The 24144-nt window shown below is 37.0% G+C and overlaps 1 protein-coding gene across 13 annotated transcripts in view; it reads right to left on the reverse strand.

Annotated features, from left to right (window-relative positions):
* Positions 1-24144, reverse strand: part of LOC104662548 (POC1 centriolar protein homolog B) — a 138298-nt gene that overhangs the window by 68896 nt on the left and 45258 nt on the right. For 9 of the 13 annotated variants that reach the window (XM_030939773.1, XM_030939774.1, XM_010363579.2 and 6 more), the window contains 6 exons: positions 19618-19725; positions 19061-19176; positions 17804-17937; positions 15018-15086; positions 14195-14347; positions 7076-7156 (listed from right to left, as the gene is read on the reverse strand). In XM_030939773.1, coding sequence (XP_030795633.1) covers positions 7076-7156; positions 14195-14347; positions 15018-15086; positions 17804-17937; positions 19061-19176; positions 19618-19725 — 661 coding nt within the window. The remainder of the gene's footprint in view (positions 1-7075; positions 7157-14194; positions 14348-15017; positions 15087-17803; positions 17938-19060; positions 19177-19617; positions 19726-24144) is intronic. The other 4 variants (XM_010363577.2, XM_030939771.1, XM_030939770.1 and 1 more) reach the window with 2 other exon arrangements.

The following is a 24144-nucleotide window of genomic DNA, read 5'->3' on the forward strand; positions in this document are numbered from 1 at the left end:
TATTTTTATTAAAAAGCATATTTTATTTGAAGGGGGAAAGAAGCCTGTGGTTTTCATTGTCAATCTTTTATTACAGTGATACTGTTAGTAAACTTTGCAGCTATCCAGATTATCTATCTTGAAAAAAAAAAAAAAGCCATGTTGCTTTAACAAACTAAAACACTTTAGCATTTTAGTAGTTTTATTTATTTTTTTACAATCCCAAAGCAATTTTTTTTAAAGGTCAGCCATCACATTCACAACTGTTAGCAGTTTTTATAACATATGGGTCATGATGTACTTCAAAAGCAAGGATCCAACTGATTTGCAAATAGTCTCTTTCCAGTCTCTAATATTTTCTCTCCTATCTCTATTTTAAAGATTGTATCTGAAAAAATGTAAATGTGTTTTCTATTTCTAAATGGCAAGAGATCTTTGAAAATGTTGTGTTTTTCCTCATTTACTTGTTAGTTATCATGTATATTCTGTTTTTTAAATGTCTTTGACAATTTAATTACTTCACTTAATTGTGAAGGGGAATGTTTTTAAATTGTTTCTCAAACCTTAAAAAATTCCTCTTTTACTCCAAATAAGCATCTTAGGGTTTAACATTTAACTTTTTGTGTTACCGGATAAAAAATTACTGTATCCACTTGACATATTTACTATCATTTGCAGTTAAGATAAAAAGTCTCTTAACTCTTAAAAGGAAGATAAACTGAGGGAGGTACTAGCTAGTGAGTCCAGAGACCTCGATCTTATAAATGCCTAAGTTCATTTCCTTTCATACCCTTAGAGCAGGGACAGGAGAAACATATCACAGAGCCACTAAACCAGCACTTAAAGATACCATACAAATGTCTGTTTCCTAATGCTTAGGAAGCAGCCACAAAGTTATAGATAAATACACCTAGTTTCAGAAGTCATATGCACTAAACTGCCAAATCAAATGCCACCATACAAACTGTTGCAAAGTTTAAAAACTTTACATTGCATATGACCATTTTACACTTTCAAAGTTGTAAGTTTTAGTTTTAAGACATTGAAGTTCACATACACGGTGTTCTTTTAGTCTTTCCAAATCTTTGCTTATATAAGCAGTTAGGAACTGAAATAACTCTGAACTAGTTACGCAATGTTGTCTAGTAACCAGGATGAACTGTTGCCACAACATTCATGGAAATATTCTCTGTGTATCTGCAAGTTTATTCTTTGTGTGTCCATATATTTTGTCAGCACATTAATATTTTTCAGGTAGTATATACCATATGACAATCTCCATGTAAGTGTATAACCTTTTTCTTCCTAAAAATAGGTTGATGCAAAAAAACTTTCTGAAAGAGAATCCAATGTACTTTGCTAAAAAATAAAAATCCAAATGACATTTAGGAAGGAGTGTGCTTCCTAAAGTCATGGAAATAGCAGAGTATCTCTTGCACTGATTCGGCTGATCACTTTTCTGATCCTAGAACAGAATACAGGAAAACCATGATTCTTTTTCTCTCATCAGCCCCTCTGCCAAAATGATGCAGAGCCAGGAGATATTCTCAGCTATCCTGAGATTACTCAAGGCTATGTCTTACTGTCCCTGGGGAAAGGAAATCGGGAATCCCATAGCTGACATTCACTCTGTCAGGAAATCCTCTTGGCTCTGCCTTCAAAATACACCCAGAATCCGATTGCTTATCACCACCTCTTCTGCTGCCTCCCTGGGTCAAGCCAGTATTGCCTCCCGTCTGAGTATTTCACTAGCTTCCTAATGAGTCTCCTTGTCTACCCCCATCAACATCCCCAGCCTGTTCTCTTATAGCAGGCAGAGTGAACCTGTTAAGACACAAGTCATATCATGCCCCTCCCCCTGCAGGAAACCCCCCAGTGGCTCCTATGTCACCTGCAATCTGGCCTTCTATCACTGCTCCCACTCTCCTGGAGAGCCCTTCCCAGATAGCCATAAGACTTGCTCCCTTCACTCCTTCAGCTCTTTACTCAAATGCCACCTGTCACGTGACGCTTGTCCTAGCCATACTAGCTAAAATTGCAGCCTTCTCCTATCTTTTCCTCTCTGACTTCAGTGCCTTTTTCACCTTTGTGTTCCCTGTACTATATACAGTTTATTTTTTAGATCTGTCAATTGCATTTCTCTGACTGGAATATAGAATCTAGGCTTCCCTGGAGCAGGTATTTTTGTTTCCTTCACATTCTCTAAAGCCAAGAATAGTGAGTTAATAAATACTTATTCACAGACCTATGTATGTGAGTAGGCATCCTTCCTGGATCCCACCACATCTGATTTAGGCTACTTAAAGACTCTAAACTAGACTGATACATTTTTATTACCATGGTTCATATATGTTTGATTTCTTCTGAAGCAACTACTTATACCTTGCTTTTGCTCCAGGCATGGTGGCGCATGCCTATAATCTCAGCACTTTGGGAGGCCGAGGTGGGCGGATCACTTGAGGTCAGGAGTTCGAGACCAGCTTGGCCAACATGGTGAAACCCTGTCTCTACTAAAAAATACAAAAATTAGCTGGGCGTGATGGCAGGTGCCTGTAATCCCAACTGCTCAGGAAGCTGAGGCAGAAGAATCACTTGAACCCGGGAGGCGGAGGTTGCAGTGAGCCGAGATAGCACCACTGCACTTCAGCCTGGGTGACAGAGTGAGAGACTTTGTCTCAAAAGAGAAAAAAAGAACTGGTCAAAGGTTTTCTTCTAGATAAGTCCTCTAGCTTACTCCAGCCCATTAATGATCTCTTCTGAATACTGCTCAATAACAATCTTTCATTGACATTCATGTATACTTGACGTCTAATGTTCTGAAACCAACATTGATTTCTTCTTACTCAGTTAGTTCTGTCCAGCTAGATTGTTTGTTTCTTGAGGTCAGGCAGCCAACTTGGTATCTCCCTCAGCATCTCATGTAATGCCTTTATGCAGGGCATCTTTAACTATTTTGACTGATGGAACATCAAAAGACTGTAGACCTTGGATTTTTTTCTATAACATAACTGCATGTTTATTATAAATTAATTTGACTTGAAAGAAATAATATCCCTAATTCTAAAGAAAGGCATACACATATTCTGCATTATGTTCATATTAAGTACAGTTGCCAGGATGAAGATGAGAATACCCTGTCAACTCTGAGAAGAGTCCAGTATTTTGGCAATCAAAGGAACAACAGCAAGATTAACTTTATTTTGTTCATTTGTAAGACAATAAATTAATACATCAGAATTTAAGAATTTTCCTAAAGATAATAAAAGTAATAATCCCAGTCTTTTAAGATAAATTTTATTTACAGTTAGTTTAAAACTTTTTTTTTTTTTTTTTTTTTTTTGAGACAGAGTTTCACTCTGTTGCCCAGGCTACAGTGCAGTGGCACAATCTCGGCTCACTGCAACCTCCACCTCCCAGGTTCAAGCAGTTCCCCTGCCTCAGCCTCTCAAGTAGCTGGAATTATAGGCACATACCACCATGCCCAGCTAATTTTTGTATTTTTAGTAGAGACAGTGTTTTGTCACGTTGGCCAGGCTAGTCCAGAACCCCTGACCTCAGGTGATGCACCCGCCTTGGCCTTCCAAACGGCTAAGATTACAGGTGTAAGCCACTGTGCCCAGCCAGTTTAAAACTCCTTGTATTAGGATACAGGAAACAAATTCTTATCTTGCTTGTCTTTTTAGAAGAGAGGAGTGGGACATCCCATGTAGCCACACCACATGTCAATGCTAATGATAAATGCCCTAGCATAATTTTGATAGAATCCTGGTCTAGTTCTAACTACAAAATGAAAACATTAAAAGACTCAAATGGAATCTTGAACTAAATAATCTTTAGAAAATTAGTACATAATTGACAACATAATCAGAATAAAGAGTCAGGAATTTGAGAATAACAATTTAAAACTATGTTTATATGGCCACCAGTATATTCCTTTACAGAAACTTTTTTTTTTAAACAATAAAGCTTTAAAAATAGAGATTAGTAACAGCTTATTTTGATCCACAAATATTGTGTCAAATTTCCTGCTTGGCATTAGAGACACAAGTGCAAGCCACAAAGATACCACCTGTTAAAGACTGTATGCCACAATTTCTTCTCTGTAGTGAGAAGACATCAGAGCACAGACATTGGTACACTTGAGTCTACAAATCTTCCTGAACATAATATTAAATCAAGTGAAAGTAGAAATAGAGGCCATTTCTTACACCATAACAAACTTCTTTTATGCTACTAAGAAATTTGACAAATTAAAGTTTAAAGAGACATCTTTTTCATGTTCTATCTTGATGAAATGAATATTTAAGGAAATGTCCAGTCTACGAAAACCAAACAAATCAACCCTCAAAAGAAACAGTAACTACAATAACAATAACAAAAATTACCTTTAAACACTACTTTTTTTGGCTTCCAGTATTTCTCCAGGGTTTTAAATTACAATCACATGCAAAGTACACACCCAAAATATTGAATGCAATTGTGCTTCATGCCAAAGCAGAAAAAAATCCCCTTTACAATTGTGTCTGATTTGTTGTGCAGAAGCAAAAGAGAAACCGTCAATGTAGGGAGGAGACTATAATTAAGGCTTATTTACCACTATATTAATGGAAAGGTGAATAGTTGAAAAAGTAATTTTATTTTAGTTTTCTAACCAATTATCTATCATTGAACTAAAAGAAAGAGATACATATTGAAAATTTAAAGAAAAACCCTTTGGAGATACTCTTTTAAAAGTCTAACTGCTTTATGAGCATCTATGTCTTCAGAAGGCACTATTAAAATAAAGTCCTTATACCTTGCTTGGCAGCATGCAGGTATCTTCCAGATTATAATCTATCTAGATGGGAGTTTATTAGCATAATCTCAAACCAATTTATAGCAAACAAGACTTTGTTTTCTTGTGTTTTATTTTTGTTTGTTTGCTGGATTTTCATATACTATCAAGTATACAATTCAAAGTAACAGTGGAGTCTTCCTTTTAATGCTTATATATTGGGTGAAACCATGTGAAGTCATTGATATTAGACTGTTTTTGCCTACAAAATGACAATTTCATATAATTCAACCTAATATTATCCTTTGTGGATAATAATTTTACTCTTCCATTTTATTATTCTGTTTTGTAGCACAGCTATTAAATGTCATATGTTTATTATACAAAATTGTCTTCTCAACATTCCACATACCCCATATATTCCTTGAGTTATGGTCCTGTAGTATAAATGTATACTATAATAGATACATACAATCTACAATAGATATGTACCATCTATACTACAAGGGACATCATGTTGTCCCTTGCTAGGAGGCAGTCATGCCCACCTCAATAGCACCGTCTGTCAAAACTGTCTGGATTCCTCACGTAATGAGGCTTTGCAAAACTTGAAGGGTACTGGCAGGGACAGTGAGTCTCAAAAGGTGGACCAAATATTTTTAATGATCTAAGATATTTTCTAGGCCAGGAACGTGGAATTTTAGTCTACTGACTACCTCACAAAGAGGCAGCACATCTCATAAACCTCCTATCTTTTTGCTCCTTCTCACTACAGAGGGAAAAAACTAACTCATCAGATTTTGTAAATTTCTACAACATGCATTTGGAGTAATTCATTGAACATAAATGTATTCAAGACCTACTATAAGCCAAGTACTGTGGCAAGTTGTACACATCCCATTAATTTTTAATTTCTTTTTTTTTTTTACACTTCCACATCATTTAAGTATTTTTTTTTTTCTTTTTTTTTTTTTTTTTTTTTTTGAGGCAGAGTCTCACTCTGTCGCCGGGGCTGGAGTGCAGTGGCCGGATCTCAGCTCACTGCAAGCTCCGCCTCCCGGGTTTACGCCATTCTCCTGCCTCAGCCTCCCGAGTAGCTGGGACTACAGGCGCCCGCCACTTCGCCCGGCTAGTTTTTCTGTATTTTTAGTAGAGACGGGGTTTCACCGTGTTAGCCAGGATGGTCTCGATCTCCTGACCTCGTGATCCGCCCGTCTCGGCCTCCCAAAGTGCTGGGATTACAGGCTTGAGCCACCGCGCCCGGCCCATTTAGGTATTTTTAATTAATACATCAATGCTGCCAGAGTTATAAACATGAATACTGTAAGCAACAAGACCGCAGACTGGTTTGAAGTCCTAGTGGTCACCAGTGATTCTTGGAATTCCCTTTAACAATCAGCCCATTGGTTACCCTCACTTGGTTTTTGTCACTGAAGCTCCTAGTGAGAGATCAAGGAGTCTTCTCTGCTGTGGGATCAACACTGAAAGGACCCTTGAATAATTAGAATGCTTTCTGGTACAAGACAGACTCAAAATGGACTAGTCTTCTGTAGAATTCCTCTATAATAAATACATTCTTGAGATCTATTAGAGAATTTGTAAAATCATAATGTCAGGGTTTTATTTTGGCTACAAATTAAAAATGTACCCCAAATATTTAACTAAACTGACATCATAGCAGCAGTGTCATCAAAGACCATGCCGTTCTTCCCATTTGTTCTTACAATTAGTTTTGCACTGACTAGCAGGATCAACTGTGGCAGTGATTTGCCTTGGAAAGAGTAAGCAGAATCCTAAATGGAAAGGCTAAAATTCTTAATCTTTGAAGATTTTGAAAACACTGAATAAATAAATTTTACATATGTAATTTCTATAAACAAAATTGTAAGTAGTAGAAATACTTAATTTATGGATAATCCATCAAAAGAGATTAACAAAGGGCAATGCTGTTTTTCTTACAGCTTCTAATGAGAAGACTAGAAGTAAGTTTAGCACCTCCGAAGGACAAATAACACAACAGGGAATCAGCTCTGCAACAGCATGTGAAATGTCACCTGGGTGGCATCTTAATACATGAGACAGTGGGTATGGATTAGACTGAGCTCAGGGACCTCAAAGTAAAAGCTTTCCTGGAAGTTGGTGCTGCTCCCCCTTGTGGTAAACTATTTAGATGCATTGTAAATATGACTACAAAGTTCTTCCTATACTAAAATGTTAGGCTACATAGCCCACGTTTTATCTCCTCCCCCCACATTTTTGAAGGAAAATGGATTATGCCAAATGATTAAATGCCACTTAAGTGTCAAAAATACCCCAACTTACTGTGGTAGAATCAAAAGAAAGTATATCCACAACAGGGGGAGTAGAGATCTGCAAATCGATTACCTCAAGCTTTGGATTAATCTGTGTATATACATAAAAAAAAAAATTATGAGATTTTCATACCATAAGAAACCAAATGCTATTTGTAAAAACCTGGAGGGCATTTTCTAATATATTCTAAAACTAAAATATATTGGTATATTTATTACTATGGATGAAAAAATTTTAAGCAAAATGTTAGCCTACCAATTCTGTCAATGTATAAGAAAAGATCATTTTGACAAGGTTGAATTTACCCCAGAAATAAAAGGTTTTCACTTTAGAAAATCAATGTAATTTACCTAAAAAGGAATATTAAAAATAAAACAAAATGACCCACCTCAAAAGATGAAGAAAAAAATCCTAGCCAGTTCAGTAAGAAAAGGAAATAAAATGTATTAAGATAACAATTAGAAAGAAATAATATTCTCATTCATATATAATGTTATCTAGAATCTATTGCTAAATCATTAGAATATTCAGAATTTAATAAGATTGTTAGTCCCAAAATCAATATATGAAATCAACTGCATTTCTGCATTCTAGCACACAGTTAGAAAATGCAAAATTTTAAAGGACAGCATTTACAATACCATAAAAGTTTAACAATACATCAGAATAAACATACAAAAATGTGTAAGACCTTATGGAAAAGAATAAAACTTATGTTAACATTAAAGAAGGCTCAAATAAGTAGAAACCTGTATCATAAAGAGCTCAAAAGCAGAGTGCTGTATATATGGAAAATAAATATATTCAGAACATTAGTAATGAGAAAAGTAGAAATTAAAGCAAAATACCACTTAATACCTATTAGACTGCAAACACTAGAAAGCTCAATGATGCCCACAGTGTTTGTAGCAGCATTGTTTGTAATGGCCAAAAAAACTATTGGAAGTACTCTAAGTGTCTATCAACAGTAAAACAGGTTGTGAGAATTACTACAGTGACAAATTCACTGGAATGCAATACAGCAATGAAAACAATTTATGAATGCATGAAATCTGAATTCATATGTATGAATCTCAGGACTTCAATGTTAAATTAAAAAATCAGTTACTGAAAAAATATATTCACTATAATTTCATTTATATAAAGTTCAAACTCATTTAAAATTAAACAATAATTATAGATTCAAATATATAAAGTTACAAAGAAAAGCAATGGAATGAATACCTAGAGTAGTGACTAACTTTGAGGGAGGCTATTTCAGAATTTGAAAAGACAAAAAAATTGAAAATAAAATTGAGACATTATGAATACAAAGAAGTAAACAAAGAGCAACAAAGATAGCAGAGCTTTATATCAAATGAATGGTACCAATAAGTGTACTAAAGAACCTTAAGGAAGAAACTATCGACTGAGCGCTTCTCAGGGTGTCCAATCTTTTGCTTTCCCTAGCCCACATTGGAAGAAGAATTGTCTTGGGCCACACATAAAATACACTAACATTAATGATAGCTGATGAGCTACAAAAAAAAAAAAAAATTGCAAAAATATCTCATAATGTTTTAAGACAGTTTACGAATTTGTGTTGGGCTGGATTCAAAGCCAGCATGTGACCTGTGGGCTGGACAAGCTTGGCTTAGATAGTGAGAAAGGCTTCCTATGGAGAAAACATGGCATATGATGGCTCCTTAATAAAAGATCTAGAAAACAAAAACGGAGAGGGAGATGAGTAAAGGAGCACTCTTCATGGCATAGTGGAAGAACGCTAACATACTTTCACACAGGGGTAGAAAGAAGGTTGTCAAGGTTCAAATTGTGAAGGGCGAAAGAATTTGGGAAGGCACAGAAAGTTGGAAGCTAAAATGTGCTGAATTGAAAGAGTAATCTGACAGACACATAAAGTGTCATGAATAAATTAGGGATGGCAGTGAGGACACTACAGTGTTAATCCAGGTATGTAGTGATGAAGGCTTGGCCAGTGATAAGAGGAGTGGAATAATTTTTAAAGCACTTACCATGTTTGATGGGTATGGCTGTAGTTTTAGAAATAGTAAAAGCATTTTATAACTATCCAGCCAATGTGTTGAAGGGGAGGTATAACTGCTGTGCTATAGTAAAGAAGGAATAAAACTGTGCATGGTGAGGATGAGGGACGATCAGCTCATTTAGCCAAAACCGTTATCTCTTCCTGGCTGTCCCACAAAGCAGAAAACAAACACAGCCTCCTGCCATTATCTCTAAGTCCAGAGTTGAGGCAAAGAACAGAAATGCGAGAGTGACTTGTTTTCCTTTTAATCTTAAGACTCGCTGTCCAGAGACTGCTTGCATATGTTTTATTCTTTTTTATCTACTGCCACCTAGTGTAGATAGAAAATTATTTACCTGTGAAAATACAATCTAGTTGCACCATCTGAAATTGAAACTGCTCAAGAAATCTAAATCACATAGAGTCAGCACCTGTCATAAAAAACCAAAATCCTTGACCTACAAGTCCTGATGTAATTAACAGTATTTAACTGCATAAGTTGCTGTCACACAAGTTAAATAGAGCCGGAAGTTCTTACTAAGTAACATTTATAGTCCTCTCCATAAAGAAAATATGCTGAGGGGGTGATATGGTTAAATTCTTTGCTAGCTAACTTCCAGGAATACTAACAGTACCTTGTAGCTCGTGATATTTATTAAAGGGAAGAATACGTTAATAATTAGAGTTGTCTTGAAATGAAGTGGGCTGCCTATGAGAGGCCAAGTTCTCCATGGCTGAACAAGGGTATATAACTGGGACTAATGAATGACGTAAGGGTTAGCCTGTATGACCTCAAAGGTACCATCCCACATCCCCCTCTGAAGTTCTCTGTGTCCATGATACTGAGGAGTCCATGAACATAAAAACCTCTACTAATAAATTCCATAAGCCTTCACTAGACTACAAGCTTCTGAAGGGCAAGGAGTATGCCCATCTTGTTCACTGCTGCATACTCTAAAGCTAGTACAACATCCAGCACACAGATACTTTAATATCTGGTAACAGGATAAAATGCAGTTTTGTTTATATTGAAGCATTACATCGAAGTGGTTAAAAACACAGAATGGAACCAGAGTGCCTGGGTTGAAATTCTAGTGCTGCCACTTACTAACTTTAAGATTTAACTAACATACACCTCAATTTCTCATGGGATAATAGTGGTACTTACTTCACCGAGATTTTAGGAATATTAACTTAATTTGTATAAAACCCTTAGAACAGTCTTGTATAACTGTTAGACTTTATCATCATGTAATGAACATTTACTGAGGCCTGAAACAGTATAAACATATACCACAGTTAGAAGTAGAATACAAAATGGATAGATAGACAAGTGGTCATTTTAAAAAATCATAAATGGTGATGTTTTCAACCTTATTAGAAGATTGAGATAAAAGCCCAATCTCAGACTTAAAGACTTAAATTGATCACTTGTACTTTTTAACAATGAATCATGGTCAGACTATCACAAAATATTATTATATAAATATTTGGTTAAGGTAAAGGACATTTTCCTTCCTGCTAAATATCATAACAGAATTTCATATGCAATTTATATGTTAAGGTAATCTCAAATGGCCATAAAAAACTGAAAGTCATCAGAACATTATTTTATTAAAAAATCTTTTTAACTAATTATAATTCCTGCTTACAATATTCTGCAATTCTCCTAGAATAAGTATTTTGATGCTTTACTGTCATTAAGAGCTATGGCCATCCCTTAAAATGGCTCTACTCTCTTCTCATCAAAATATGTAAGAAAGAAGGGGACTGCTCAGGAGAAAAATATCACACACACACACTGAAGGAATGTCTGGTTTTGTCTAGGGGCAGGACAATGCAATTCAACTCAAGACAGTCTGAAGAAGATATAGTCAGTATGAACTAGTGATGTGCTATAGCACAATGTGGGTAGGGTCAAGATACCTTGTGTAAAAATGGGGCTTCTTTCCCACCAAAAAAGAAAAAAAAGAGAGAAAGGTGCTGTTCTCATGTTTTTAATTAAGATGGAGTGCCCAGGCCAGGAGTACTACGAAGGATCTGTAGTTAGATAAGTAGGAAGAACTCGGGTGGGGGCTATTTCGCATAGAGAGAATTTGATACTTCATGCCTTCTTTCATGTGGCCTTCTTCTCTCATTTATCTAAAAAGTATTCTATCACCCCCTCTATCCATGTAGGAATTAGTAATTTATATATTTAGTCAGCTGGTACCCAAGATCTAAGACTCTGCAGGATTCCCCACCTTCAAACAAGTGAAGCGCTCAAGGCTAGCAAAGAGGTGGCTTTTGCAAAAGGCCAAACTGTTTTACTCAGCAGATTGAGATTATGCAATTCAGATGAGTCTCAAAGAAAACATAATACAAATCATAGAAATGTTATCTTGTTTCAAACCCAGAAATAAAACACTCATGGTCACTGCAAACAGAGAAAGAAAAATTCATCAGTTCACTAAGATAACGTTTATTCTACATATTTTAATAAGATCTATTTATTTTCCTTAAATCCTAATACTGACTTCAAAAAAAGATTTCCTAGTTTTAAAATATTTTCCAAGTAACTGTATGTAAATTTGCCTAAAGCTTTGAAAAAAACTTAATCTATTTAATTAGTATTTCGAAATAAAGTTTACTAATGATAAATGAACACAGCACAACTTTTATTCTAACTATTCCATTCTAACTGAAAGTTTTGAACTAAGTAGTCTTTGGCTTTGTGAGGGATCCATATTTATTAATTTGAAGTAGAGTCTTTAAAACACAAGTTGGTACTTAACAATTATTTATTCATAATACTAAAGTTGTTCCCTGCCTAGAAAGTTCATAACCTTGACTTTTTTTTATGAGATTCTCTCTTTTTTTTTTTTTTTGAGATGGATTCTCACTCTGTCGCCCAGGCTGGAGTGCAGTGGCACGATCTTGGCTCACTGCAACCTTCCAGGTTCAAGCAATTCTCCTGCCTCAGCCTCCTGAGTAGCTGGGATTATAGGCATGCACCACCACGCCCAGCTAATTTTTGTATTTTTAGTAGAGACGGGGTTTCACCATGTTGGTCAGGCTAGTCTCGAACTCCTGACCTCATGATCCACCCACCTCAGCCTTCCAAAGTGTTGGGATTACAGGTGTGAGCCACCGCACCTGGCCCAAGAGATTTTTAAGGAAAAAAATAAAAATAAAAAGAAACAATTACAACAATTGGTTTTTCATATACAGAATCCTATCACTCTTCTGGTATTTTATGTCACAGGGCCTCAACGTGTTTTACAAAAGCAAGTCATGTTTTATACTTAATTTAAGCAGCCATGTGTATTTACAGATAATTTAAACTGTGTACACAGAGGCTGACTATGTCAAGGTCACAAAAAAAAATTCACTCACAAGGTTCAGCATTCTGTATAGTGCAACTGAACTCTAATTCCATGATGAAGAAAAGTCAGTGTTTAATAGAAATTTTAAGGGTATATGTGAAAAATTTGTTTGAGAGTGGCTTTGCATGGCCTGGGTCATCCTGACCCAGCAAAGCAAAACAACCCAGCTGGTTTAATGGCTTTTTGGCTGTACCATAAGAGCAGAGCCACTCAGGCAACTCCTTGACATTTGAAAGAAAGCCTAGCACTCTGAAATGAACTGGGGCTGACAGAAAATCAGAGAAAAAAGGGCTTGAGTCTCTGTGCTGAGGTGAGTGTGGAGTCATGGAAATATCACTTAATTCACGAGAAAAGCAGTCTAGGAATCAGGCTGCAGTTCTGCCACCCAGCACCCTGGAAAGTGGCCAAATGGATATTTCCCTCCTGATCAATCCTGGCCAAGCCGCAAGATGACAGAATAAAAACACCAAGAGTTAATAAAACCAACTTGGATAATACAAGAAAAGAATACTCAAGTTAAATTAAAATATATTTCACATGGATTTTATATGAATTTATATGATCACAGGGGATAAGAAATATGACTAGAAACAGAAGCAAAAAAGTGAAAATCAAATTAGATTACATTTTTTTCTTTAAAATAGAAGAAAAATGATAACACAGCAAGTAGTATAAAGAAGTGGTAACATGATTAATACTTTAGAAGAACTGAAAAGATTGTCAGAAGTTGGAAAAGACAAAGATAATAGCCAAGAACTGAAAGTCAACACTACCAAGAAAAAGCGAAGACAGAAATCCCAAGATATGGCTGGATTCAACAAAATCTAGAAAATAGTTTAAAAAACAAAGAACAAAAACATATACTTAGATGCACAACTGGAGACTAGCAGAAGTGCCTGAGATAACAGCAAAGACCAAGACTAAGGGTGAGGGTACGTGGAATCACAGCATGAACAGTGAATGAGGCTACTGTGCACTGCCGCTCAGGAATACATCTCAAGAACTCAAAATACCTAACTCTAAAAGTAAAGAGACTGCCAGTGATAAAAATTCAGATGAACAGGTAATTTCTGATGTCAGCTCTTAGAAGAGAAATGGCTAAAGAAGAATCATGCAAAATAAGAATAGGCCAACATCAGCTAAGCATCTAGCAAAGACAAATCTCTCTTTGAAGACAAAAGAACACTTAAATCGTAACATTTAAATTCATAGGACCTAAGGGAATTTGTCAACAAAAACCTACAATAGATAATCACATATGTAAAATATATATAGGCAATAAAATTGTCTTAATTATTAGATTTAATCACTAAGTCTCTTCTTTTACCTGTCCATAAGATTTTTTTTTTTTTGCTATAAAAGAGTTTTAAGCTACCTATTTCAATAACCATTATAAAAATTTTTGCCCTTCAGTCTTATTCTCATGACAGCTATCACATGACCTCCCTAAATACACCTAGAATATAAAGTTAGTTCAGACTTCACAGTCACCAGAGGCCTCAGATTTAATTTCTCATTTCCTATTACTATCAACAGCATTTTTTAGCTTTATTTCTGGGCCTTCAAGAAACAAATATAAAACTTTATTTCACACTATAGTGAAAACAATTGTTTATCAAAGCGCTGCTGTTTTAAGGTAGCACTAGGTTCTATATATAATTCAGTAATTTCAAACACCTCCTTGACCAAAAGCCTCAAAATGTACACAAAATGTAGGGCAAATATGCACAAAATACTCACTTCTACAGTCTCAACTTTTTCCTCATGGGGGTGTGGTGTTCTTGGGTAGATATCAAGAAGATGTGGTGGTGAATCAAAATGTAATCTTTTGAGATTTCTTTTGTTAAGACCTTTATAAGGCAATTCATCGAAGTTAGTCCTCCATAATAAGACCTATGAAAAAAGTCAATGATGTTGCAGTTACTGACTTGCATGTACAAGCAACAGAGCTGATTTTAAAACCCACAATATACAGAATTGTCCCCCAAAGTAGAAAGGGTAGATATATATTTCAACTATGTTACTATTTCTCAATATCTTTTTTTAAGGTGTGGTTGGGGGAGAGATTTGCCTTCATGTCTAATTTAAAATTCATATTAAGAAAATATCTGGTCTTAAAATCCTCTTTTTGTTTTTTGGTCAAAGTCCAATTTTGGGCTTGATCACTTTGTTCAATAAATCTGGCCATGAACGGTTTTTGGTTATTTCAAATAAATGCAGATTTACTATATAAATGATTTACATTTACCGTGCTCAAGAAGCTTAAGATCAGGCAATGATTCAAGCAAAAGTGCTATATAATTACTGAAGGTGGACACATAGTGTCAGTTACATGTATAGTTAAGTGTAAAATGAGCAAAAGAAAATAACTATTTGAATTCCCAAAACTTAGAACTGGCTCTGTTTCAGCTATGAGATAGCAGACTTCATGGTACTGATTAAAATATAAGCTCATCACCAACCATCTTAACATATACAAACTAGCTGGTTATAAAACTCTTAGCTGAGGTCAAGGATTCTTTTACCTTAACCAAATCAAAGAGGAGCTGAAAGATTTACAAACCTGTGTGTCTGCACCTCCTGATGCAAATAGCTCTCCACCTTTTGAAAATGAAACAGTAAAGACAGGTCCCTGAGAAATAAACGGAGATAAAGAAAAAAAGTACTTGGTAATGCTTTCTCATGGCCAAGAAGACTTTGGATATCAATTTCTCATCCTAATTTATGCATACTACTCATGCAGTAAGTCTGATAAAACATATTAGTTGCTAGCAACTAATGCTGGCAGAGTAAAGATAATCAAAGAATCAACCCAATCATATTAAAGCACAAATAAATGATACCTAAAAAGTACTAAAAATTATTTAAAAAATAACCTTCTTCTCCTTTCAAAAAAAGTTTGTATATATGTAAGTTCATAAGAATTCCTGTTAAGACTTTCTGGCTTTGGACTCTGTATTCAACCAATCACTAGCAGAAACTGAATGATAAATATGTGGGTAATGGGAATGAGGCTATTTACATAAAGTCCATTTCCTGATCAATGGGCTTCACTGAGTTCTCCCTTCACGTAGGCAAGTTTAAAGAGCAGAACAGATAGGAGGAGAGCTGTGAATGATTAAAGTCAGTATCACAATTGTGAGAAAGATGAATTGGAGTAAGATGCTCGGTTGGAGGCCAGTTAGGAAGTTACTGTAATTATCCAGGTGACAGGTAATGAAAACCTGAAATTGAGCAGTTACTGCGGAATTAGACAAGACTGTGCTTGGCACAGTCACAAGGTGGATAGCCTCTAGGTCAACTTTTCAGTCCGGATAAGAGTATTTCTTATCTCAAAAATATTCATATATACCATATTTTTTAGATATATCCTTAATCTACACAAGAAAAGTTTTAGGAAAAACATCTTGTATTTTCCCAAGTAGACTATCCCACAGATTTAGGTTATAATATTAATAGCTTCATAAACACCTTCACTTCCAGACTAACATTCCATCTTCATGTAGTGTTTTCCTACTGAAGACTGTGTTTATCTTTTTTCCCTATTATTTTGTACCTTTTTCATGGATATTTCAGTCCTTGGCCACTTTTATTGGTTGTGTTTATTCAGGCTAAATCCATGGATATGCATATATTTAAGCTGGTTAGTGTTTATTTCTGCTTTACCCTAACACCACTCCAGAATAAATGATAATGCAAAACAGGAAGCCAGGCAGAACCTGTGAAAAAGAAACTCTTCTCTTCTAGACCACAAAGCTCATTCTATTTCTAGATATAAACAGCTTATACTTGTTAAAAGGAAGTACCTTTAAAAAAAAGAGGATGCATTCTAAAAAATTCAGAGAAGTTTGAATGTTTTCTGGAAGAAAAGAATAGTTTATGTAACCCCAAAAATTTATCTAGGCCGGGCACAATGGCTCACACCTGTAATCCCAGAACTTTGGGAGGCCGAGGCAGTCAGGCAGATTACCCGAGGTCAGGAGTTCAAAACAAGTCTGGCCAATATGATAAAACTCTGTCTCTACTAAAAAAAAAAAAAAAAAAAAAAAAAAAAAAAAAAAAAAAAAATTAGCTGGGCATGGTGGTGTGCCTGTACAGAAGGCTAAGGTAGGAGAATCGCTTGAACCCAGGAGGCAGAGGTTACAGTGAGCCGAGATTGTGCCACTGCACTCCAGCCTGGGTGGCAGACTAAGACTCTATCTCAAAAATAAAGAAATAATAAATTTAAAAAATTAATCTATAATGCATTATATGCTGGTGGTGGGGGGGGGGATCTTTGCACAGGCTCAATAAAAGGCAACCCTCTTACCTACTTGGTTCTAAACCACTTGAGAAATAAGACAAGGGAATATGGCATGTGAGAATTGAAATATCACCGTTCTTTTTAATCAATGCTTGTAAAAAGAGAATGTGGCTTTTATGTTTAACACAAATAGGCTTTCTAGAACTGATGCCCAAAATGAGTCACAGGCAAACTAGACAAGGGCAGGTCTCCCCACAAGGAATATCAGAGAAAAACAGTGAAGAGTGGCTCACTCTCAAAGGCAGGAGAGTAGAAGGTGTTAGGCTGTGCCTACCCAGTTTCTCCTAAACCCACCAGCAAATTAGCAGAAGGAGTGAGGGAGAGGTGTGAGAGGCTGGGTGTCAGGGCTAAGTGGGACAGCCTCCACATGAAGGAAAGATCTGAAGTACGGAATCTACTTACCCATCACCATTTACCGAGTCAATCTATACAACACACTGATAAAGACAGCAGTAGAGGATTCATTTAATGGCCATTGAAAGATACACATTGATTTCGACAAGAATTACAAGTAATATTTCTTTTTTTTTTTCTTTCTTTCTTTTTTTTTTTTTTTTTTTTTTTTTTTTTTTGATACAGAGTCTTGCTCTGTTGCTGGACTGGAATGTAGTGGCATAATCTCAGCTTACTGCAACCTCCCCCTCCCAGGTTCAAGTGATGCCCCTGCCTCAGCCTCCCAACCAAGTAGCTTGGATTGCAGAGACATGCCACCACATCTGGCTAATTTTTTGTATTTTAGTAGAGATGGGGTTTCACCATGTTGGCCAAGATGGTCTCGATCTCCTACCTCAGGTGATCTGCCCGCCTCAGCCTCCCAAAGTGTTGGGATTACAGGCGTTAGCCACCGCACCTGGCCACAAATAATATTTTTAAGAGTTGCTTCCAGAGCATAAAAACAGCCATGAGAGTAAAAAAGTTTTATGATAGCAGCAAATGTATGCTATGTATGGAAAAAGAATAAAGGGGTATAAAAATGGATCAAAAATTTAAAATATATATTATTTTATATTTTTATATATAAAAAGCAAGAATCCGAGTGTTAATACCGTATGTCCTTGAAGTGTATAGATGAGCCTTCCTTCTAAGAGGTCCAGAATCTTAAGGGTACCATCTGAAGAAGCTGTGATGAGGTAGTTACCCGAAGGATGGAATGATATGCAATTAACTCCACCGCTGTGAACTGATTTGTAGAAAATAAAAGCAAAAAGTTCAGAGAACAATTCTTACTTTTAAAGATACTCTAGTACCTTATTAGCAATAGGTTGCAAACAAGAACACTGTTTCCACAATGACAAAATTCTATACAGCTCACTTTTAAAACGAGTATTTTGGCATCACATAGCATTAAGCTTCCTGTTAGACAGCCAGAATAACTTTAAAAATGAGACTGTGCCACGGAAAGGTAATCTTACTGACCACATTACTATAAAGTCTTTGGATATATTGCCAATAAAATTGACAGTTAATTATTACCAGCTCAGATAAGGTATATAACCTAGCCTCAAATTAAAGGAAATAACCAATTAGTGGCTTGGGATTAAAGGGAGAAGTGTGTGGAGACACGTTTGAAAAGGACACAGTCCTATCATCATGCTTGAGAATTTGTTTCGGGACAGCATCCTTCCAACAGGAGGCAGTATAACACAATGATCAAAAGTTAATTTTTCAATGCACTGTGTAAGCAAGAACATCTAAGTAGTTCTATTGATTATTTGAGCAAGTTAATTACCCTATTTAAATCTCAATTTCCTTATCTTTAAAATGTAATAATGATACCTCCTATGAATATTGTTTAGATTTGGCACAGTATCTGCTACATGGTAAACACTGGATAACCTACTATGTTTAATAATAATTTGGATTTAATATAAATCCAATATAAACCAAGAAAATTCACTTCTCTTTTAGTTCAGTACATAGGCATAGTAGGTAGTTGTTTTCTACCAATTATAACACCTATTTGTGCTCGCATAACTCCCTGTGATTCAGAATTCAGTCATTTCTGTCCCTGACTTCTCACGCAATGCTGACAACCAGAGTTTGAAAATCTCATAGCAACTTCTTCTTCTTTTTTTTTTTTTTTAACCAGCCTTCACATCATTTTTAAGGTCTCTTCACTTCCTGCTTTCCTTGGGCTTCTGAGACCCTGCTGTTGATGGGAGCTAATTATACTATTCTCTAGCCTGTTCCAAGGCAGCCCATGACCCCAAGTAAGAGAGGGCCAAACCACACCAACAAGGAGAATCAGTCCTTCTAAGAGGAGTCCATTCAGTAACTGAATTTTTTGTTAGGAAAATTGTTACCTTGGTAATGCTGTAGTAATTTGTTCACTCTTACATCCCAGACTTTCACAGTTTGATCAGAACCTGCTGAAGCTATGCATGTACCACTAGGGTTAAAGTCCACAAAATTTGCAAATCTAGGAGGAAAGAATAAGATGACCAAATATTTCAATTACTTTTTTTTGTTGTTGTTGAGACGGAGTCTCACTCTTGTCACCTAGGCTGGAGTGCAGTGTCACGATCTCAGCTCACTGCAACCTCCGCCTCCTGGGTTCAAGCGATTCTTCCACCTCAGCCTCCCAAGTAGCTGGAATTACAGGCGCACACCACCATGCCGAGGTAATTTTTGTATTTTTAGTGGCAACAGGTCTTCACCATGTTGGTCAGGCTGGTCTCAAACTCCTGACCTCAGGTGATACGCCTGCCTCAGCCTCCCAAAATGCTGGGATTACAGACATGAGCCACCGCGCCCAGCCATACTTCAATTTCTTTGCTCTCATTTCTTTATTTAAATTGTTATAATCAAATGTCTCCTTAGAAAACTAACCCACATAAGTGCACAAAGAAAGTGTACTTACCCAACGGAATCTGAGAAGTTATTAACACATTGCTTATTTGTGGTATCCCAAATTTTAATAGTTTTATCCTCACTACATGACACAATTAGCCTTCCATCAGGTGAAAATCTGGAAAGAAGAAGAAGATGTTTTATGTGAAAGGTTCTGGAGAGTCACCACCTCACCTCTACACCACAAATAAATCAGGCTGTAAATATTAAATACCAGAGACCACTGTTACCATCCCATGCAGTAAAGTCATATTCTGCAGCCAAGATCTTCATCATGACAAACAACACTCACAGACCATTAAAAGGTCAAAATATGCTATGTAGACTAACCAAGTTGCCTTTTTCCTTTTAGTCTTTTATTTAAATAAGTTTTGTTTTATTGCATCTGCTTTAGGGTTTTGATTCAACTCTGCACTCACTCTAAGCCAAGTGCCTTGTATTTTGAAAAGAACTCTCTTCTATTTCTGTCACTAGACAGCATTATCCATATGATCCAAGAGAGAGCCTTTATTACTCATCCTACCAAGCCTGCAGTGAAACTTTTTGTAAGAAAAGGAATGGTGTGTTGAGAATTAAAATTAAGTGACATCACCAACAAAAGAACCTAACTGTCCATGCCTGTAACTTCTTGGACTTGGGGAGGCCAGAGAGCTCCAATGGACTGAAAATAGGACAACTCATTTATACAGAAGAGAACAGAAGCTCCTTCATGGAGAAACCTATCATCCACATGCCCCATTAAAAAGCAAATGAGAAAAATCTCAGACACCTTGTCTACTGCTTTTATGCTGTCTATTCCTTTAAGATCCTTCCCAGGGTTCTTTTTCTATTTTTCGGCCGCGATGCCTTTTAAATATAAATAGAAGAGCAGAAGACCACAGAGAAAATAAAAACAAATTTTAGACTATTAGAAAACTATGAATAGTATTTTTATAATATTTTAACAGTAACAAAAAACAAAAATGACATATTTAGGTCACAGACTATGTTTCAATTTTATTTGTAGTTTCCCTCTATGCCCAGAGTAAAGATTACTATAAGTCAACAATTAAGGGTGTGGAATATAATTGAAGATTTTTATTTTTGTTCTCTCCCTACTCCCATTCTTAAGGCTGACCTAAAATTAATTCTTTGTGACAGAAACTTTGCATCTGGTGTTCACAGATTCACACAGAAAGAAGACACACAGAAGCATAATTAAGTTCCATGTGAAATAATATTTAAAAATCAAGAAGGCTGGGTACAGTGGCTCATGCCCGTAATCCCAGCACTTTGGGAGGTTAAGGCAGGCGGATCACCTGAGGTCAGGAGTTCGAAACCAGCCTGGCCAATATGGTGAAACCCTGTCTCCACTAAAATAGCCAGGCATGGTGGCAGGCACCTGTAATCCCAGCTACTCAGGAGGCTGAGGCAGGAAAATCACCTGAACCCAGGAGGCAGAGGTTGCAGTGAGCTGAGATTGTGCCACTGTACTCCAGCCTGGGTGACACAGTGAGACTTGCCTCAGAAAAAAAATAAATAAAAAAGCAAGAAAATAACCTTTCAAGGAAAAATTTTCCATGCTGGGTAGTTTACCCTGATTTTACAGTAAGTAATAATTTATTAATATTTTCTTTCAGAAAATGTGAGAAAAATTCAAATATGAAGGCAGTATTATAAAAAGGCTCCAAACAGAGGAAGCTTGTATATAGACCCTGGGGGAAAAAACCTACTCAGATAAACATGGCATAATAATTATAAAAAACTAGCCAGGTGTGGTGGCTCATGCCTATAATCCCAGCAGCTTGGGAGGCCGAGGTGGGCGGATCACCTGAGGTCAGGAGTTCGAGACCAGTCTGGCCAACATCGTGAAACCCCATGTCTACTAAAAAATACAAAAATTCGTGCGGCATGGTAGCAGGTGCCTGTAATCCCAGCTACTCAGGAAGCTAAGGCAGGAGAATTGCTCAAACCCAGGAGGCAGAGGTTACAGTGAGTTGAGATCACTCCACTGCACTCCAGCCTGGGTGACAGACTGAGACTCTGTCTCAAAAGAAAGAAAGAAAGAAAAAAAAAAAAACTGTAAAAAACTAATGCAAGGGATCAAATTGTGTTACTTACTAAGCTTCTTTTTTAAAAATATTACTTAATGTGACTATGTTAAGTAACCAGAATATTTCTAGGAGAAGACTTAACTCTTACATTTCAAGAAAGCAATTATGGAGAAAAATATTTAATAAAAGGAAATGTTTAGATAATAACAAAGTATAAAAGTACTTACCCTATGACATCAGCCAAATTACTACCACCACAATCACATCATTATCCTACCCATATTCCTTGAGCATATATGTCCTAGAACGGTTCTTAACACATTACATGTATCATCTCATTTAATTTTCAGCATAACCCAGTAAAACAGGTGCTACTGCTTGTCTCAATTTACAGTGAAGAAACAGAGGCACATAAAGGATAAGTAACTGACAATGTTATCAGGTCAGTGGGGAGAGGGGTCCGGATTTGAATCAGGCAGTTGTTTCCACAGCCAAACCTCTGAACTACTCTGCTTAAGTCTCTGACAAAAAGGAAGTGTCTTCTACTGGCCCAAATTACTTGGAGCACTGGAAGTTCTGTGTGGCTTCTGTGTAAACAACAGAAGGTTCTAAAGTGGAGAGGAACCACGAGGCAGTGCTGTTAGGAGGCTATACACCACCCTGGAATAAACATCTGTGTGTTGCCATAAGCTGTAGATAAAACAGGCATGGTCTCTGTCCTTGAGGAGTTTGTGGGAAAGATTTTCACCCACTGATTCATTCAAAGATTCCCTAAGCACTTGTCAGTACCTGGCACTGGGCACTGCCGTAAGTAGCAGGAATACAGCTGTGAATGAGACTGGCAAGATCCCTGCCCTCATGAGGCTTTTGTTCTAGGGAGAAGGGAGGGCACACAAAAAACATAATTTTAGAAAGTGATATGAAAAAGGGTTGTAACAAAACAGGTGCCAATTTGTCACCAGAAGCTCCATAGAGGAAACAGGATTTAAAAGAAACTTGCAAATGAGGAAAAGCATTATCTTGGTCAGCTAAAAGTGCCTCCTGAGCAGGAGGGGCCGTAGCTGGGAGAAATTTCCCAGAGCAAAATAAATGAAGGGGATATGAACCTCGAATGAGTTAAAGTGCAGGCAGTGGCTGGAAAGAACCTGGTGCCAGAAGGAGGCAAGGTTTCTACCATGAACTTAACAGAAACTAAGGGGACTGAGGTTAAAGCCTTCCCCCTGCTCTGGTCACTGCATTATAATCCTGCATATGCTCTCTGTATGTGTTTTTTTGCATTTCAGGTGGCTGAAAGTGGGAATGATGATTTCTATTTCCTCCTCCTCCCTTTTATTTTTAATTAGATACATCAAAAATAGGTTAGCACCAATAAAACAGGCTTCTCTTTGCCCTGACTTTGATTAGGAAAGGTTAGTCCTTTATTGTCAGGGCTCAAATAACATCTAACTAGACTTTTAAGAATTTAAAGAGGATATAAAATTTCTACTAAGACATTAATAGATTTCTGACTCTCTTAATTTAGTACCACCCAACTGCCTTTAAAAACGTCTACGAAGTGTATCACCAAGATGGATATTACATTAGTCAATAGTGAATACTGGATCAGCAAACATGGACATTCGAGAGTTTGAGAGGCATATGAGAAGTTAGTTGAACTACTACTGAATTCCTTAAACTTTACTGGTATTCATTCAAAAGAATGAGGAATGAGGAAATTCTTTTTTTTTTTTTTTTTTTTTGAGACAGAGTCTCGCTCTGCCGCCCAGGGTGGAGTGCAGCGGCCAGATCTTAGCTCACTGCAAGTGCAAGCTCCGCCTCCCAGGCTTACGCCATTCTCCTGCCTCAGCCTCCCGAGTAGCTGGGACTACAGGGGCCCGCCACCTCGCCCGGCTAGCTTTTTGTATTTTTTTTAGTAGAGACGGGGTTTCAACGTGTTAGCCAGGATGGTCTCGATCTCCTGACCTCGTGATCTGCCCGTCTCGGCCTCCCAAAGTGCTGGGATTACAGGCTTGAGCCACCGCGCACGGCCTTTTTTTTTTTTTTCTTGCTAGACAGGGTCTCACTCTGTCACCCAGGCTGGAAAGCAGTGGTGCGACCTCGGCTCATTTCAGCCTCGACCTCCAGGGCTCAAGTGATCATCCCACCTTAGCCTCCCAAGTAGCTGGGATTACAGGCTTGTGCCACCATGCACGACTAAGTTTTGTAATTTTTGTAGAGACAGGGTTTCGCCATGTTGCCCAGGCTGGTCTTGAACCCCTGGGCTCAAGCAATCCTCCTGCCTTCGCCTCTCAAAGTGCTAGAATTACAGGTGTGGGCCACTGTGCCCAGCCCAGAATGAGGAAATTCTTGAACTTATTTCTGGTAAAATTGATTCACATGTCCTTGAAAGTAGCCCAAATTATATAACAGGAGTCTTTTTAACTTGGAATCTACAGAGTTCCTGTAACTGTATGTAAAAATTGTATGTCCATATTCATAGTCATAGTTACTTGTTCATTACAGAA

This window comes from Rhinopithecus roxellana, chromosome 10 (assembly GCF_007565055.1).
Source record: "Rhinopithecus roxellana isolate Shanxi Qingling chromosome 10, ASM756505v1, whole genome shotgun sequence".
NCBI lineage: Eukaryota > Metazoa > Chordata > Mammalia > Primates > Cercopithecidae > Rhinopithecus > Rhinopithecus roxellana.